Below are 18,538 nucleotides of genomic sequence, written 5' to 3' on the forward strand. Positions count from 1 at the left end.
AGACTTTACAATAAAGAGGTGCATTGTGAATCCAGGGAGCCCATGCCGATTCTAGTTGTCCTGCTTATAGAAGTGATTCTTTCCCATACGAACATGAGGTTTGGGGAACAAAACTCCATTCTCTGAGATACTTGTATGATTTACTTAAACAGTGTGCAGATTGTACATTATCTAATCATTCTATTCTGAATACTTCTTGAAATGGTATGTACTAAAAAAGTATGCATTGTTTAATGCTTGTTAGGAATTCTGAGTAATAATAAAAGATAAGTTGTAGGTGAATGCAACATTATTTTGTTGTACAACTTGCTTTATATCTAATAAAACAGGCATTGTACAATAGGAGTTATGTAAAGTATCAATATTCTGAAATGTGACCCTTTTTGGCTGAAACACATACATACTGTACTTCTTGACACCCTATATATTATTAAACTGGCAATGTTTAAAGGTATTCTTTATAGATACTTCATCATTTGAAGGGAGTCACTCTCCTTAAATAAGCATAGTGTTGTTATTTCTTCTTTTCCAGTGCAATATTCTTACTTTACACATAAGACAACAATGTATTTCCCCCCCCAAGATTTCACTACATTATATAAATTAAGCAAGAACCAATAATTTCATAAAGAAACAGTTTTACTGAGTCTCTTCATTTGAATATCTATATTATTTAATTTATTTTGTTTGAAGGTAGGACAAAACCAAACTGAACATTTTAGTACAATTGTAGACAATGGATATTTTTACATACATATTTTTTATTATCATTTTTTGTTCATAGAATGCATACAGTAAGTATGTTACACATTTATCAGGGACATGGATATTTCATGTAACAGCAAAGAAAGCAGAGGACAGAAGAAATGCAACAATAATAACTGTATTTACTTCACATAATAAAAACAAAATCCTCACTTACATGGAGGATAAAGTATACCAGTTTAGATGGTCACAACATTACATGGTATTGTCGATAAATGAATTGGTATAGGTGATTATTGTACACAATGTGTTTGCAATTTAAACACCACTTCACTTGTCACCACATGTGGCGTGTTTCAGCATGAAGCCTACCATGTGCTCCAAACTGCGGACTCTTAGCTCGAACATCAACACATTTCAAATGTCCAACAGCAGATCCAAATGTCCAATGTGTTTCGCACTTTTGGTGCTTCTTAAGGGAAGATTGTAATGGGCTATTTAAAGTGTCAATATGTAGTCTCTGTTAGGTATACCTCACAAACAAAATACCACCATCATTTACCTTTCTGTTAACCCCTATTTATTCCACGTAAATTATACGCCATACATATTTATATATTTTATAAAGTGGATATAATGTGCATTTTAGAAAACACTTTAGATTTCATAATTCTATTCATGTGTGTTTTGGAAAAAAATGGGAAAATTAATTACATGGTTTTATGTTTAAATCATTCATTAGACAACGTAATTCATTTTATTTTATTTACTAAATACATTGTGGTTATATATGGTTTCAAATAGATAGCAATGTGATCATACATTTGTATAGTGCAATTAATAATTTAAGTTAAGTGACAAGGGTTACACTTTTTGGTGACGTTGACGTAATTCAGCCTATCACCAAGATTAACAAAGAGATTGACCATTGACTTGAATTACAATGAATGCCAGGTTGGGAAGCAATACCCTGCATCTGTGCATGGGGAATCTCCCCTTATTTACTGACAAGGATGATCCATTACAGTTTCCTGGAGACGTGCTGGAGCTTTGGATAGGCTGTTTGTCATTGAAAGATACGTATTGACGTTGGAAATGGGGATGCACAGATTGGAACACATGATGGACCATGCACTCGATAGTATCACACTTTGAATGCGTGGCCTAACATTAGTGGTAGTATTGAGACCACCCGAGCTGTTATACTTTATCCTCAATAGAAGCAATGTTTTTTTTTAATGGAAAAGAAATACTAGCCTAATTTTGGATTTTGCGTGCACTCTTCCCCTTTCTCTGATTTTACATAATCAAATCAGAGACTGCGCACGTAAGGATTAATCTAGATGAAAGAAGACCTTTTATAAAATACAGTAGTTTTATTTTGTGCGGTCTCTTAGATTTACAGTGGTTCTTTTTAAGTTGACATATATAAAGTACAAAGTTATTCTCATACAAAACAAAGGCATTATATTAATTTGTCACAGGCCATTGCATTAATGGTCACATTTTTGCTCTCTTTTCAGTCGCTGCTGTGAATTGCTCGGAGTATTTGGAAGTACTGGCTTCTTGTTCTCCTTCATGAGCACGTTTCCGACTTACGGGTTTCTGAAGATCAAACACAATACAGTATGAAAACCTTAATAAGTGGTAGACTATAGTGTGTGCATAATTATGTAAAGTGGTAAATGTTGTAATAATGGTGGGAAAATTGCTTCCTTTGGATTTGCAACTGTAACAAACATCACCTTCAAATAAGCAAAAGCATTACTTCTTTCAACTATAGTCAACAACCATAGGACAGCATAGAATTGACTTACCACCTGAATTGAGAATTACTTAAATCTGTGAGTGGGTAAAGCTTCCGGATCAGATCACATGGAAGCTTCAATAACTTCAATGGGGTTTCCGAGCGATCTGACCCGGAAGCTTTACCCACTTCTGGGGTACCTATGTGGTACGTTATCAAAGGAAGTCAATTCAGAATCTCGCAAATTAGAGAATACTGTATACTCTGCAGAGACAGACATATAGTACACAGAGGTGCATATAGATACATACTGTACAGCTCAGACTGACACAGACAGATAGAAACACACACACACACACACACACACACACACACACACACACACACACAGAATTACCTGTGTTAGTGGTGGAGGCATTGAATGAACTATGTCATTCATTAACTTTTGAGCCACACTTTTCATATTGTTATCCTATGACAAAAAAATATCATTTTTATTTTACAGATACTTAAAATGATAAACACAATTTTAAACTAACACCAAAACAAAAGTACTCAAATGGTAATTCATACCTGAAGCCAGGGATGCTCAAGGGCTTCTTTAGTTGTAAGCCTTTCATCTGGATTAACAACCAACAACCTTTTAACAAGATCTAAAGCTAAGAAAGAAAAAAAAAAGATACTGTATATAATATTGTATATTATACTTGGCAGAAATTATGGATTGTTCAGTATAAGTACACTGCTATAGTTTGTGTTAACAGAAATAAGAGGCGTCTTGTTGCCTGTAGAAATCATTTGAGTGTTGCATGCTAAATCAAGAGAGAAAGGTTGCAAATATAAGAATTGTATCACAGAGTATTAATCAAAGGAGTGTATATCAACTTCAACCTGGCAAAAATTTCCGACACTGTTATTTTTAACTGATGGACAGATACTTTCCATGATCATATGTGCATTCATTATTTTCTTGCTAGCTATTCTCCAAATGGTAACCGGACGCATATATGCAGGGTAAAAGAAAAATACATTCATCGACTTTAAGATGGATGTTTAAAATCCAATATTACTGCCGACAAAGTAAGCAGATTCTCTTAATACATAATGCCACAAAACTAAATGTATATAAGTGTTAGTGTGTGTGTTTGCATGAAGAAAATAAACTGAATGAGAATGCGCACATGAAAAAAGTGTCATAAATGAATAATGCCACTTTGCCCTAGGCCGAGTGTATGACAATAGGAAATAATGCAATTACCTATCTAAATATTTAAAACAATTCAAACATACCTGGTTTAGATACATGTTCCCAAGCTCCCGGGATAAAGGTGTATTTCCCTTCTGTAATTTGATTTTTCAGAGGTATCTTACCATTTTGTTCTGAAAATGGTGGATATCCACTAAGACTACAATAAAAATACAAAAGTCATATTTAATTGGAGGAATTAAGACACATAATTAGGTGAACGCGGAACATTTTCAAATACAGGCATACCCCGCATTAACGTACGCAATGGGACCGGAGCATGTATGTAAAGCGAAAATGTACTTAAAGTGAAGCACTACCTTTTCCCACTTATGGATGCATGTACTGTACTGCAATCGTTATATTTACGTGCATAACTGATGTAAATAACACATTTGTAACAGGCTCTATAGTCTCCCCGCTTGCGCACAGCTTCGGTACAGGTAGGGAGCCGGTATTGCTGTTCAGGACGTGCTGAAAGGCGCATGCGTGAGCTGCCGTTTGCCTATTGGGCGATATGTACTTACTCGCGAGTGTACTTAAAGTGAGTGTACTAAAAGCGGGGTATGCCTGTAGATAACCTTTTTCTTACCATACAAGCAGACACAAAAAGTTATGGTGAATAAAAAAGTGACAAAAACCCTCCTCCATACAATGTACAGCGGTCAGGCGTTATTTGACGCCGCGTTGTCATGGAGACGCGTCACAACGTCTGAATCCCGGTAAGTTTTCTTGTTACAGAGGCCTCACGCGATCCCCCGGCATCCCCCACCAGACAAATCTCCCGCCCCCATGGGGGGCACGCCCCCCATTTAGCGCACCCGTCTTGGTATACAATGCTTCCACTGCAGTCAAGGATTCTGAGTAATGACATGCAAATTAGCACATAATGTGTCACCTTTTGCTTCATATCAATTTTAACATTGACCCCTATAAGTTTATGCCTGCCACATTACACAGCGTTTCAGCACAGCCTGGGTTAAATAAGTGCATAGCCACTAAAACTACTCACAGACAGCTGTTTCAACCTTTTGGGTCTCATCAATGTGAGGCTGGTTATACTGGCTGGGCAATGTGACGCTGGAAGTGGCTACAACCAGACACAAAAAGGATATAGTGAGTAAAAAAAAAGTGACAAAAACCCTCCATCACACAACAAATAAAAATACCACTTGTCAGCAGGTTATTACCCAGAATCCGTGGCTGAAGTGGAATCATTGTACGATTAGAGATAATAGCAAAAGACAGGGTTCCAGATCTGCAGAGGTGGTATTTATATTTGCTGTACATTACGGTGTTTTTTTTGTCAAATATGTTTTACGCACCATAACTTTTGAAGTAAAACTTCTTTGCTGTCACCTACAAAAATTTCTCTTGCAGCACAAATTACCTTCATGGTGACGGAAGTAGTGTAACGGAAGTGGCGTGGGTGGCCTGTGTTGGCTGCGCATGTGCAGAAGCAAGGGGACGAGCGCGTGCGTGCAGAAGCAAGGGGACGCACGCGCACAGAAGCAAGGGGACAAACACACCATTTCTTGTACATGTATTGGTCTTCAATAACAAAGATTAGTGTGTCAAGTTTTGATAGATGACAGGGGCAATTTTTTAGGTCGGATTAAGGCAACTTTTCTATATTAGAACCGGTTAAATAGCAGATAATCGCTGGTAGATTTTTAAAGGGAAATATTAAAACAGTGAGCACGTTCTAAGTGAAACTTCTTTGCGTTTTGTCACTGAAATTATATTTTGATTGAATGAAAAACTTTTGAGAGTATAATTACAATTTCAGTGACAAAACACAAAAAAGTTTCACTGAAAATGCGCGTCCTCGCCACACACACACCGGTTGTTTTGTGTGTCTGGTTGTAGCCACTTCCAGCTTCATGTTGCAAAGCCAGTAACCAACCTCACACTGATGAGACCCAAAAGGTTGAAATAGATGTCTGTGAGTAGGTTACTGGCCATGCACTTCTTTAATCCAGACTGCGCTGAAAAGCTACGACATGCGTATGTTTATAGGGCTCCATGTTAAAATGGACAAAAGCAAAAAGTGACACACTAAGTGCTCATTTGCATATCATTACCCCAAATCCCTGGCTGCAGTGGAAGCAATGTATGCTAAGGGATAATGGGGAAAGACAGGGTTGCAGACCTGTCCAACATGTAAATGTGCTCACATGGGGTATTTTTAGTTGCTCTTACCATAGAAAAGTAAATATAATTGTACTTACCATACAAAAAGAATGACTCCTAAACTCCAGCAGTCCACTGCATTGCTATATCCAGCTGTACCTGCTGTGTTCAAAATCTCTGGAGCGAGGTACGTTGGAGTACCACATAATGTCCTCATTAAAGAGGCTTCACCAAGAATCTTGGACTGGCCAAAATCTGTTATCTACCAGAAACAAGTTTTAGAATAATAGGTATAGTATCCGTATGCGTTAAAATAAATCACAATACAGTATTTGATAATACAGGAAACGGTAATTTACAAAATGTTACAAAAAGTGTAGGAATTGCATTATTTTGAAAGTAAAAATACCTTCAGAACAGCAAACACACAACTTCTAAGAAAAGAGTTTAGTAGTTCAAGAAAAGGTATAAAATCCTGTAAAGTCACACAGAAAATGAAAGCTAGTCCATTTATCTAGAATAAGTATTTTCTGCGGGTCAACAGGCAGATATTACTGTTCCTACTTTATGCTTTTAGAATGTATGCCCGTATTGTATTATTTCCCATGTCTGCTTAGTAAAGCGCTGCGTACATTGTTGGTGCTATATAAATATACATGCATGCATAACTATAATGCAATAAAGAAAATTTGAATGGTTAATAGATGTGTGATCAATCACACTAGCAATCTGACTAGTTGACCAGTGCGGAGCGATAGGTGGAGCGCAGCACGTGCAGTGCACCCGGGCAGAGCCTCAAGTGTCCCACTCCTGGGAGATTCTAAGGGGCACCTCCATGAATTCTAGAAGTAGAAGGTAGGTGCCCAAAAATATCCTTGCACCAGGGCCCGCTATTACCTTGTTCCACATCTGTAGTTGACACACATACCACTCAGTGCTCTAATAACATGTAGCAGTAAAATGGATTATACGCACCTTTACGCAACATTCTTCAGTAGTTGACGACAACAGCACATTTTCAGGCTTTAGATCTCTATGTATGACTCCATTTTCATGAAGGTACTAAAAAAACATTACAAACAACAATTAAGCAGAGAAGGAACACAATTAACACACAAATATAACCAGCCCCACACAGCAGGAGTGAGAGAAAAGTTCGTTGTTGCCAAGGATCAAACAGTTTGATTTTCTGCTATTTGCTGCTTACTACATTGGTACTCTTGCTGGTTCTGGACTACTTTGAGCTATTGCTCTGATTTGCTCCATATCATATTATCACCGATTGTGGGACTTGTCTAAACATTAGTTGGGGAAAGAGGGATAAGGGAAGTACCTTATGGTACTTCTGGACCAGAGGGAACAGGCCTGAAGAAGGGGTATCCACCTCGAAACATTGCCCCCCCTAATTTACCCTCCCCCCATTGCGTTTGTTTCCCCCACACCTTGTTTATTGTCTTTCTCACTCCCTTACCCTGTGTTCTTTCCCCATACTACGTATACCCCAGAAGTCTTTTATCCATTGTGAGACATCACTACACGTTATTATTATCCTGTGTATACATTAAATTCTTTTCATTTTGGCTTATTTCCTGGTTGACATTTTTTTCCGGTTAAAGTCAGTGAGTGCTGGAACATTGGTTGATACAAAAATATATATGTTACAGTGAGGCAACTCATAATGGCCCAACATACTGTATGCAATGTCATATAATCAAATGAAAAAGGATTAAATAGTAGGAATTAGAATGGTATAATGTCAGTGACTACCTCTGGGACATAACATTCATTAACAATTAAATAGTCAAATAGCATTTTAAACACCAGGGAAAAATACTGACACATCAAAGACAAACATGTTCAACAAGAAGCTCCAAGTACATGTAACCCCCCCCCCCCCCCAATTGAGATTATGGTGGCTTTAGAGGGTTAACTGTGTGGGCTCACACAGAGTAAAGCTTCTCTCCTATCACATGGTACTGGGTGACTTGGCAGAACCCAAGCCCTGCCCACTTCTGCCTGGTGACAGTGACATCACAGTAGGATAAATATAGGGAAGGAAAAAGTGCTGGAACTCAGGTTCCTGGGGGAGTTATAGTGGAGAAGTCTCCCGTAGATAGTGTAAATATATTTGGTGTATAGACGGTTCTAAAACAGGATAGTGATCCCCTTTCTTGTTTTGCAGTTAAGGACAGTGCCTGAGCTACATATTGTGAGCTTCTTTCTGCTCTCCTTTTTTCCCTTGAAGGAAGACTATACGGAGTTCCCCAAGCTGCGACACTGAGGCTATACTATAAATATAGGATGAGTATCTCATCTTATAATAATGTAACAAATGTGAAAAGAGAAAAAAACAAACATACAAAATGTGCTCTACCTATTGAGTATGTGCGAACACCCAGTGATGGTGCTTCTTTAAACAATATGAAAATAAAAAAAAATGTATGAAATGCTTGACCAATACACAATGAGAGATAATGAAAATATTATATGGGCACTAAAATGTCATTAAATTGGATAAACAATTGAACCAATATTGGGTTTGTTTTAAAGTCTGAAAAAAACTGCTACATAAAAAAACCCAGATTCTCTCAAAATCCACAACTTTATGCTTGAGATTTATGGTTCTCCTTGGAGCAAATATTTAAGACGGAAGGAAGGGTTGAATACACATGGAAAAGAGAAAGAAGAAAGAGAGAAAATAAACTATAGTGTAGTATGTTTCCAATTCACCAAAATAAGACAATCAAAATACACTGCTCACAATAGTAGACTCCTGATGATGAACTTTGGATAGCCAACTGGATTCGTAGGACTTCTATCAGCATTCAATGTTGCAGATTTTTCTTAGATCCACATATAGATAGGAAAAAATTAAAACACAGTACAATACAATACAGCAGCGGTGCGCAAACACTGGGGGGTGCGAGATATTATATATCTCAAATTAGCTATAGAATTATAAAAAAAACTTCCTAGGGAACAGCTCACCCATAGCAACCAGGCTAGCAGAACCAACACCACATTTGTGTGAAAGACTAGAAGAACGTGCAGAAACTTTGTAATATATAATATACAATTTAGTCAATACAAATGCAATTTGCATATACATGTATTATAGATGTGTTGTATTATTTAAAAAATTGAAATAGATAATTTGTGCTCAATTGTGTATAAATTCTCTATACAGTAATGATAGTATGTGACTTATTCAATAAAGTGCAGATCGATTATCGTCATTACGCCGGAAGTGTTGGATAGGCACATATCGAAAGGGGACTGTATTCCATGCGTCTCCAGTTGCCGGAGGACAAGACCCAAAGGTGCTACTACCAGTTTCAGTTTTCGGAAGCACCATCGGCATCCCGGAGCACGGCGATTACCATCAATACCATTGTTGCAGTGACGGAGTTTGAGTATTACTCATACATGCTCAAAATCATCTGGCGTTTGTGAGCGAGATGATTTTACATTTGTCCAGTTAAATTGTCACTTTGATTTTATACACGGAGCTTTCGCTTTCCTTTCTTGTTTAAAAATAAATATATATATATATATATATATATATACATACATACAAACTGTATCTCTCTCTCTCTCTCTATATATATATATATATATATATATATACACACTGTATCTCTCTCTCTCTCTCTCTCTATATATATATATATATATATACTGTATAAAGATATATGGTAAGTTGGGTCAGGACTTGAGCTTACAGGGGTTGTGTATGAAGATTTTAATTGGCAAATAATTGTTTGGAGGTATGTGACCCCTGCTCCCAAGCTTGCCCTGCCTACCTTTAAATAGCAAGTCCTGGGAGGCAGCTGTGCATGACCTGTCTATTAAGACTTCTTCCTCATATTAGAGAGGTAAAGAGAACATTCACAGAGATAGTGTTAGGACTTACAGAAAAAGAGGGCACAACTTGATGTGGTCTGCAAGCTTACAAATGCTTTGGCCAAAGAATTTAACAAAGTGACCCTCACTTATGAGAGAATAGATAAGTATTTAACTATTTAATGTGCAATACTGCATGTAGCATTGGGTTCTCTCTTTTGTTTATCGTTTGCAAAATATACAGCTACCGCCATTCTTTGCGAAGTAACAGGCCTGTGCCTATAAACACATCCATACTGTACTTCCACACGAGCTCCAACGCTGTGCCGGTACCAACAGTGGCTCATTAGTTAGCATCTGGGTCAGCGGTACTGAGTAAGAGACACAGTGGGACAATTGCGCAGCAGGGTGCATACTATTCTCTCTGGGTAATGCTCATAAGTATTTATTATGGTCCTCCGATCCTGAGGGCCATGGTATGTGATTTCTGTGTTTCTCCGAAATAAAGTGTTGCTATACAAAATATCTGTGTCTGCCCAGTTGCCTGACCCAAGGCTGGTTTCTCTTATGGTACAGGCAAGGCGGACTCCGGCCCCCACCCTAGCGTACACATATTAATGCATCTAGGGAAATAGAAGGGTACGTGTGGATCTAAGAAAAATCAGCAACATTGAATGCAGATAGAAGTCCTACGAATCCGATTGGTTATCCAAAGTTCATCTTAAAGAGACGACAATTGTGAGTGCATATTAATTGTCCCATTTCGGTCAAGTGTAAAAATACTACACAATAGAGTTTTTCACTTTTCCATGTGCATTTTGAGCTTCCTCTTGAATATTTGCGTCAAGGAGAACCATACATCTCAAGTAATACTGTAATTTAACAAAAGGTTGAACTTGTGATGTGTTTTTGGTTAACCCAATTTCCCATAATACTGAATTGAAAATATTGTATTTGAAATTACATAAATACTTTAACATTATTTTAGAGTAGATTTGCAATTAATACCTGAACAGCTAGAAGCATCTGATAAAAATACAGTTTTGCCGTAGGTTCTTGAAGCCTGGTGGATGTCACTACTCTGTCAAATAATTCACCTCCTTCCATCCTAGAATAAAATGGATCACCATAGTAGATATATTAAACCAATAATAATTCCTAAGTAAAAATGAAAGATGAGTCATTGCCTTAGATTTGTTTAAATCATAACATACAATAAAAATATTAATATATAAGTACAGTCTCTGAAAAATAGAACATGTACAGCATTCTATCAGTGTTGTGGCATTTTGTATGGTTCCATTTCAATATTATTTTTTCACCAAATACTACAAACAAAAAAAACGAATGAATGCTTTCTAGATTACCAATAACTGTCAGAAAGCATGCGTTCAAAGTGAGTTTGTACACTTTATTTAGCCTTTGGTACTCAGAAGTCATTAATCATATTTACAAATTCTTACCAGAATATCTCACACAGTAGTACCAGCCAGGACAGAACATTCCTCTGTGGTACTATGCAGAGAAGGACATTGGTCTGTTTAAATTAAAAGCTTTGTTTTCATCTCGGACTTCCAAACATTTTGCAAATCATTTTGGAATGGAACCAGACGGAAAAAAAACCTTTAGAAAATTGTTCTGCAGATAGCTTTAACCCTTTGAGTGGCAAATTCATAGTTGGTGACATCTTGGGGAGGGGGCCTTGTGATGTTGCACTAGTGGCATTGATGTTTTGCTCGTTTCTAGTGGAGATCACGACCTCGGCTCCGTCGATGGAGATCGCATCTCTCCCATTACTGGCGTTGGGGCAAATCGCGATCATGTGATCACTGCACTTCCCAAATGATGGAAAATGCAAGCCACAGGACGACGCAAACCTTCCGGCACCCAAATGCTAAAGGGTTCCATTGCATTAAGGTGCGTTTCTTGCAGTTACGGAGACTTGGATTTCAATATTTTTTTCACTTAAGAGGATTATTCCGATCTCTGGAAAGGTAGCATTTGAAGGTGTTTTATATATACGAGGTGAATGTACAGTACTGCAGATGCAGTGTTATGAAGATCAGGTCTCGCTCATTAGGGTATTTCCTCAGAAAACAGATTCTTTAAACACCACAGCAAAAAAAAAAATGTGATTATATCTTCTTAGAGATACGTTCACCAAGCAGTTGTAAGATGCAAGACACCAGCCAGCAAGTTCCAGCGCATGGGCCATAAATTGTCTGGTGTCTAACCATCAATTATAATGGTTTGTGGGCAATGCTTACTATGTGTTAATTTCTATGAACAAAGGATAATAAAGATAATAAGAAGGTACTTACAGTTCCAAAACAATGTAATAGGAATCTACAGAGTCAAAAAAGTTTTCGATCCTAATTATGCAGGGCTGCAAAACAAAAGATTTCACGCCCGCATTAAAGTCATTTCTGGAACTTTCTCCACAACAGGGCATCACAATAGGTTATTTGGCCATTCCCTGCTGGCAGTAGGACACAGGTCAGCTGACTGAAATAGGACTGTATAAAGGTGTAACCTCTCTTCTATTCCCTCAGTTATGTCTAGCAATGCTTAAACATATCCAAACATGAGAGAAGAGGGGGAAATATTGCTGGAGCGTATCAAGCATAACAGTTCCTTTAGTCTGCTCCCGCCTCCGCATTTGCTGTTGACACAAAGCTTGCGTATTCAGCCTTCTGGGACACTGCTCCAATGGGCCTTCCTTTCCTGACACTAGGACAGAGAACTCATTAAACACCAGAGGCTAAAACCCTACTGGGCTTGCACATAGAGGTTATCCCCCCAGCTCTCTAGGTATGCCATGGGGACACAAGTGGGAGAAATATCCTGCACCCTCTGACTTGCACTTTATAAAGAACCTGCTGTAGCAACCCTTAGGTTGCCAGAAGAAGCAGACAGATGGAGCTGAGCCCAATTATACTCCAACGACGGCAACAGGCAGCCTATAGGGAAATCCTCGTGTCGAAGTATAGACAGGATATCAATGCAATTTAAAGGGGGGTTATGCTGCACTCCACAATGATAAATTAATGTATACAGTTTACCGGTGCTGCTGGTTCTAGGAGGTACCTGTCAGGTATGTTCCAAGGCAATACTCAGGAAGGAAGGATCCAACGCTCCACGTTTTTTTAAATAAAGTTAATTTATTGTGCCACACAACGTTTCGACCAATAGGTCTTTCTCAAGTGACAAGGCACTTGAGAAAGGCCTATTGGTCGGAACGTTGTGTGGCACAATAAATTAACTTTATTTAAAAAAACGTGGAGCGTTCGATCCTTCCTTCCGAAGTATAGACAGGGCAACAACATGAAGCCGCTGGTAAAGTCCTATACATCCGTTTACTGCAGGCACATCCTGCTAAACGACAAGTGGAGGGAGTATGAGGGAGGACACACATTTAAGGAGAAATCCAAGCCAGTGACTCAATTTTTTTTTAAGTGCCTTTCCCCCCTCCCCAATATAGAATAGAAGCAGGGGGTCTCCTGAGCTGAACCCCGTTCATTTAAGCTCTGGGGACCCCCTACTTACAGATATACTTGCCCACGAAGTAGGTGCTGGAAGCTGCTCTGGCTGAGCAAGAGGGGCTTTCAAGTTTGAAGCTCCCGTGTCACTAGGCCAATAGTAAGCCGCACTGATGACGTCACGGTTTCCTATTTCCCGCAGGTTTCTGAACAGCAGACATATTGGGAACCCTGGTAGCCGAGGAGAGCAGCTACCTGCACCTAATTCACAGGTAACTTCGGAAGCAGGGGGTCCCCAGAGCTGAAATTAACGGTGTTCACCTCCGTAGACCCTCTGCTTCAACCCTAGAAATACTCCCTCTTAAATACAGACCTAATTCAGTCAGTCGACCTGTATCTTACTTCCAGCTGGGAGTGGCCTCATTTCCCATGCTGATGTACACTCATGGAAACACAAGAGAATATAAACAACAATAGGGCAAATAAAACCAGCAACCACTATTCTACTGTACAAGATTTTAAAATAAACTACGTTAAAACATGACGGTCTTTTGTTGAATCAGAAGGAAGCCGTCCTGTATTTGTGATGTCATTTGTGACCCTGGAACTGCATTAAGATTCATTACCACTCTGGTTGATCATGATTCTTCTGGGACAACATGCATGTTTCCATTACTCACCTTTTTTGACCTGATATTTTTTATGGAAGAAGCAGGAAAAGGAACAGGTGTGTGCTGTAGCAGAAGAAGCAGAAGCCAGAAAGATAAGTAACGAGTTCCAAAACACTTCAGCTTTTCAGAATGATAAATTACATCACAAATCAAAGATGGCTGCCTCCGGACCCCTAAGAAGAAAACAATTAATATTTTAAATGATGTTTTGATTATTCCTAGTCTACATGTTTAATTTATCTGAGGCTACACTTGAGTTGTAGACCGTCTTCAAGAATCTGTTTTATATACATTGTAACTGAATGTAGTAACATATTATAAATAAAAATATACATGGGTGAGTCAGAAAAATGTAGAGCAAGATAAATTTAACTTGATAAGTCTTCAGGGGCCGATTCCTCCCAGGACCACCATGAACTCATCCCAGTGACATGTTTAAGGTGTTACTAGGTAATTGGTGTTTTTTTTATTTTTTACCCAAATCTGACCTATAAATATTTTCAAATCATATATATATAAATATAATATAATAGGGGACAGGGATACAGGAAAAAGAGCAGTGGTGCGTAAGGAAGGAGAAACATGTAGGAAATCATACCATTACAGGGTAAAATCATTTTTTTAAAGTTAGTTATAAAAAATGACTACCTTATACTGTAAATGGAGAAACAAGAAAGTTCCTAAATTATAAAATTATGATAAAATTAGATCATGTCTCTTCTTCATATGTACATAAGAAACATGCTTTGTTATGAAAACCCAACACACTAGAATTCTCCCTTGGGTACATTAGAATTTCAAACAATGAAAAACATTTGCTGTATATACACATGTATACTTTTAAAGTACAATTAATACATTACTATACACATTGTGATGGAAAGCATTTGCAGGCTTTTCAATTTGTGGTTATTTGCTTCCTTAGTTGGCCCAGTTTTGTTATCCCCAACAAAATGTGAGAGTTTTAAAAACACTAACGCATTTAGGCCCCAATTAACTAAGCTTCGTTAAATCAGTGCAAATAATTTAACGTTACCTAAAACAGGAATGGATGTTTTCTTTTTACCAGAGGTTAACACCGTGACCACACACCAAACTAATTATATGCAAAAATTCCATCCGTGGATGTCTTATTAGCATAACGTTCACATTATCTTCAAATCTTGTGACGTTATTTAGGTCATTCAGACACTGAAATAGAGCATTTGGAGGAGAGGACAGTGAAGTAGTGGGAAATAACGCGACATTATTGAAGTCGTACAGTACCTAAACCTGGTGTTGCTTACACCCAGACATTGAAATTGGACTTTTCACCATCGCTTTTGCCCCGTTTCAGTGTCTGGGTAGGGGAAACGCAAGGTTTAAAATGGCTTTAAAAAACATAACATTATTTCCCTGTGTTAATTTAACACAGTTTACTGGATATCTTATACTTACCATAAAAACCAATTTGCATATTATTTGCATGCTATTTTATGACCATCCATAAAAATAAATGCTACGCTCTCTTGGACTTCGTGAGTTAAAAGGATGCATGAATTCCTCTCTCTTTACAGTTGCTTATATTGCTACCTTGTGGTTAACCGTGTTGGTAAACCGCAATTAGCACCATACCCAACTCTGGATTTGGTGCTTATTTTCTCTTTTACATTTTCCCAAAAACAATGGAATAAATATACTTTTAACAAGCCTTGGCTAAAATTTCCCAATAAGAATGGAATACAATCACTGCATCAAAATTCATGCATAATAGAGTACTCTTTGGTAGGAGGCTACACACTTGAATCTCCTTAAAAGGAACAATGCAAGCCCCCGCCCTTTTTTTTTTTAAACACAGGATTGAAGCAGGGGGTCTCCGGAGCCGAACCCCATTAATGTCAGCTACGGGGACCCCCTGCTTCTGGAGATACTTACTTCCATAGTAAGTGCCGGTAGCAGCTCCGGCGGAGCTAGCTGGGCTTTAAAGTGTAAAGCTCGTAAGGCGTGTGGGCCAATAGGAAGCCTGATGATGTCACAGCTTCCAGCATGGGAGCTTTGAAAAGCGGCCATTATGTGATCCCTGCTAGTCGAGGAGAGAAGCTACCGGCACCTACAAGGGAGGCAAGTATCTCCAGGAGCAGGTGGTCCCAGGAGCCAAAATTAATGGGGTCGAGCTCCGGAGACCCCCTGCTTCAATCTGGTGTCAAAAATAAAAATATAATATATATATTTTTTTAAGTGCTTGGATTGCTGCTTTAAAGGGTCAGTTTTTCATAGAAGATAAAAAAATAAATAAAGTAAACTGTGTAATGGCCTTTCCTAGAGCAATTCAGTCACCCTTAAAGAAACTACAGGATGATACCGTGTTAAAAGACAAAGAAAAGTAAGATAAAAGTAATACCTTTAATAGCCAACTCATGCTTAAAAAGAGTTCAAGCTTTCAGGACCGCAAAGGTCCTTTCTTCAAGCAGATTATTTACCTTAAACTGTTTCTACTTTCTTGTCTGCTGTTAAAAATGAAAAGAATATCCCTATTCACCAGGCTCCCTGAATTTCAATATTATCTGCTGCACTAATGATGGCTTCATAATTACCATACAAACAACAAGTCCCCTTTAGTTTGAGGGCTAGCAGTCTTATCACCAAATGACGTTAAAGATTGTAAAAACCCTCCAAAGCTTTACTTTACCATGGAAAAGTTGAAAAAAATGATATAGAGATAAGTGCACATTTAATAAAAAGGTTTCAAATCAGCTACATGTAACCTATTAAACATGCCACTGTCCTTTGTTCACTGTGTTCCTACTGTATAAGGGACGTAAGTATTTGAGAGAATAAGCCTGTTTGAAACATGTTATTCAGGTATCGTTTAAGCGTATTCTTGAGTTCAACGGTCACTTCATTGAAAATATATACAAAGAAACGTCATCAGTTCTTTCATAGGTTAAAATCACACTTACATGATTGAGTTTTTTTAGAATCTCAATTTCTGTATCAACGGAAATAGGTGGCTCCTACAAGAGAAGGAAAAATGAGATTTGAATATTCGACTTACCAGTTCAGTGTCAAAATCGGCGTACAAGTATCAAAGACAGACACCGCCCCCCCCCCCCAAATTCCTGTCCGTTTCCTTTGAGAAATTTCAAATAGTTGAGGAACCTTCCCGAGATGGAACGAATGTGTCCCGTTTGCAACAGCTAATACCACCCAATACAGACAAACAAGTCACCAATAAACTAATAGCATTCGTTTCCGGTGTTATGCTGTTACAAGATATGCATGCCCACCAGTGTACCAAGTTTCATGTCCAAATGATCATTGGGAGGGAATGTAAAGCTAATTCTGTCTATTGCACACAAACAGTTGGGTCGTTAAAACAGTTCAGTGGATCAAACAATGTTTTGCAGTTTTGGTTCCACCCTTCGTCTTGTTTGTGGTCAATGACATTCCACATGTTTTAATGGTCTAATCATCCCCTTTTAAATTTAATAAAGCAGGAAGGCCAGTGGTACAATTAGTCTAATTATGAATCACCGGATGAACAAAATCCTAAAAAAAAAAAAAATGCTTACACCTTCTTGGTCTTGGAGAAATATCAGAATGCTCAAAAGTGTATGGATGCAAGTTTACCAACATGGAAATAGTTTATACTATTCCAAAATTAGAAGGTCCTTCTGATATTTTGTGGCACATTGGGGCAGAAAACTATGACATTTACAGTATCACCCAGAAACAAAACTGTTACCCAATATACCATTGGACAGCCTGAGAAATGGAAAAAAATGTCCTTAATGTAATGTTCATCTATTCTTCCCTTGGTAACATAGAATAAGTCTACTGGTAGGGATCAAGTCCAAGGAGTAGAAAGCCAGCACTTCTAATGATAGTTTCTGAATAATATATTAAAGCAATCAAAACCAAACACAAAAATGTGATATCAATAAAGTAGTTTATGAACTATTCCTCTCACAAGACATGTTCTGCCACTGAAAAAGAGGCATTAAGGAAATGTACAAACTTACATTGTCACTTGAAGTGCTCATCCTAAATCTCTTTTTACTGATGACTTTCACAGCAACTTTCTTGCATGTCGACTTTACAAAAGCTAATTTCACTTCTCCGCAAGCCCCACTAGTGGAAAAAATAAATAAATAAAGAACATAGGCTTGGAAAGAGTTTGTTACATTTAACAATATAATTAGTTATTAAAGACTCTGTACACCTTTATGAGTTTAATCAGAAACCACGAATTGAGAGAGGGAAGGGGTAGGAACCGGTCTTTCTGTGGGGTCCTCATGGTTTCCTGGGCATTGTATGTGGAGGATTCTGTTGCTTTTTAACTCTCCAGTTTACATTCTTTATCATTTTGAAGTGGCGATCTGAAAGCCTTAAGAAAGCCTTTTGAAGGAGTAATCTGAAAGCCTTCCTCTTTCTTGTACAGTAGATTCTTCCCCTACCTGTTGTATGACTTTTATTCAGGGCTATAGATGGATCAGTGTACACATTAAGGGGCTGATTTCTATACTGTATGTGCCAAAGCGGCAGATTCAGCCGTTTTACCTAAGGGATGGTAAGTTTGTAGCTATTTATTCCACATGAATATATTGAAGCAAAAATCAGAAAGACATCATCCAGTAATGTATGACTTGTCAAATATAAAATTCATAGAAATCTATTAAAAAATTATATAAATATCCAAAATAGGGGAAAAAATTAAAAATGTTTTTTTTTTTTA

At 37.9% G+C, this 18,538-nt stretch overlaps 1 protein-coding gene across 4 annotated transcripts in view; it reads right to left on the reverse strand.

Annotated features, from left to right (window-relative positions):
- Positions 1-628: 628 nt before the first annotated feature.
- Positions 629-18,538, reverse strand: part of CHEK2 (checkpoint kinase 2) — a 47,117-nt gene continuing 29,207 nt past the window's right edge. For 2 of the 4 annotated variants that reach the window (XM_075569017.1, XM_075569016.1), the window contains exons 4-13: positions 17,826-17,934; positions 16,764-16,817; positions 11,996-12,060; positions 10,683-10,782; positions 6,807-6,893; positions 5,930-6,093; positions 3,743-3,858; positions 3,026-3,111; positions 2,850-2,924; positions 629-2,310 (exon numbers count right to left, since the gene is read on the reverse strand). In XM_075569017.1, the coding sequence (XP_075425132.1) occupies positions 2,206-2,310; positions 2,850-2,924; positions 3,026-3,111; positions 3,743-3,858; positions 5,930-6,093; positions 6,807-6,893; positions 10,683-10,782; positions 11,996-12,060; positions 16,764-16,817; positions 17,826-17,934 (961 nt within the window). In that variant the 3' untranslated portion in view covers positions 629-2,205. The remainder of the gene's footprint in view (positions 2,311-2,849; positions 2,925-3,025; positions 3,112-3,742; positions 3,859-5,929; positions 6,094-6,806; positions 6,894-10,682; positions 10,783-11,995; positions 12,061-16,763; positions 16,818-17,825; positions 17,935-18,538) is intronic. The other 2 variants (XM_075569015.1, XM_075569014.1) reach the window with 2 other exon arrangements.

The sequence above is a fragment of the Ascaphus truei genome, chromosome 13, assembly GCF_040206685.1.
Source record: "Ascaphus truei isolate aAscTru1 chromosome 13, aAscTru1.hap1, whole genome shotgun sequence".
Lineage (NCBI taxonomy): Eukaryota > Metazoa > Chordata > Amphibia > Anura > Ascaphidae > Ascaphus > Ascaphus truei.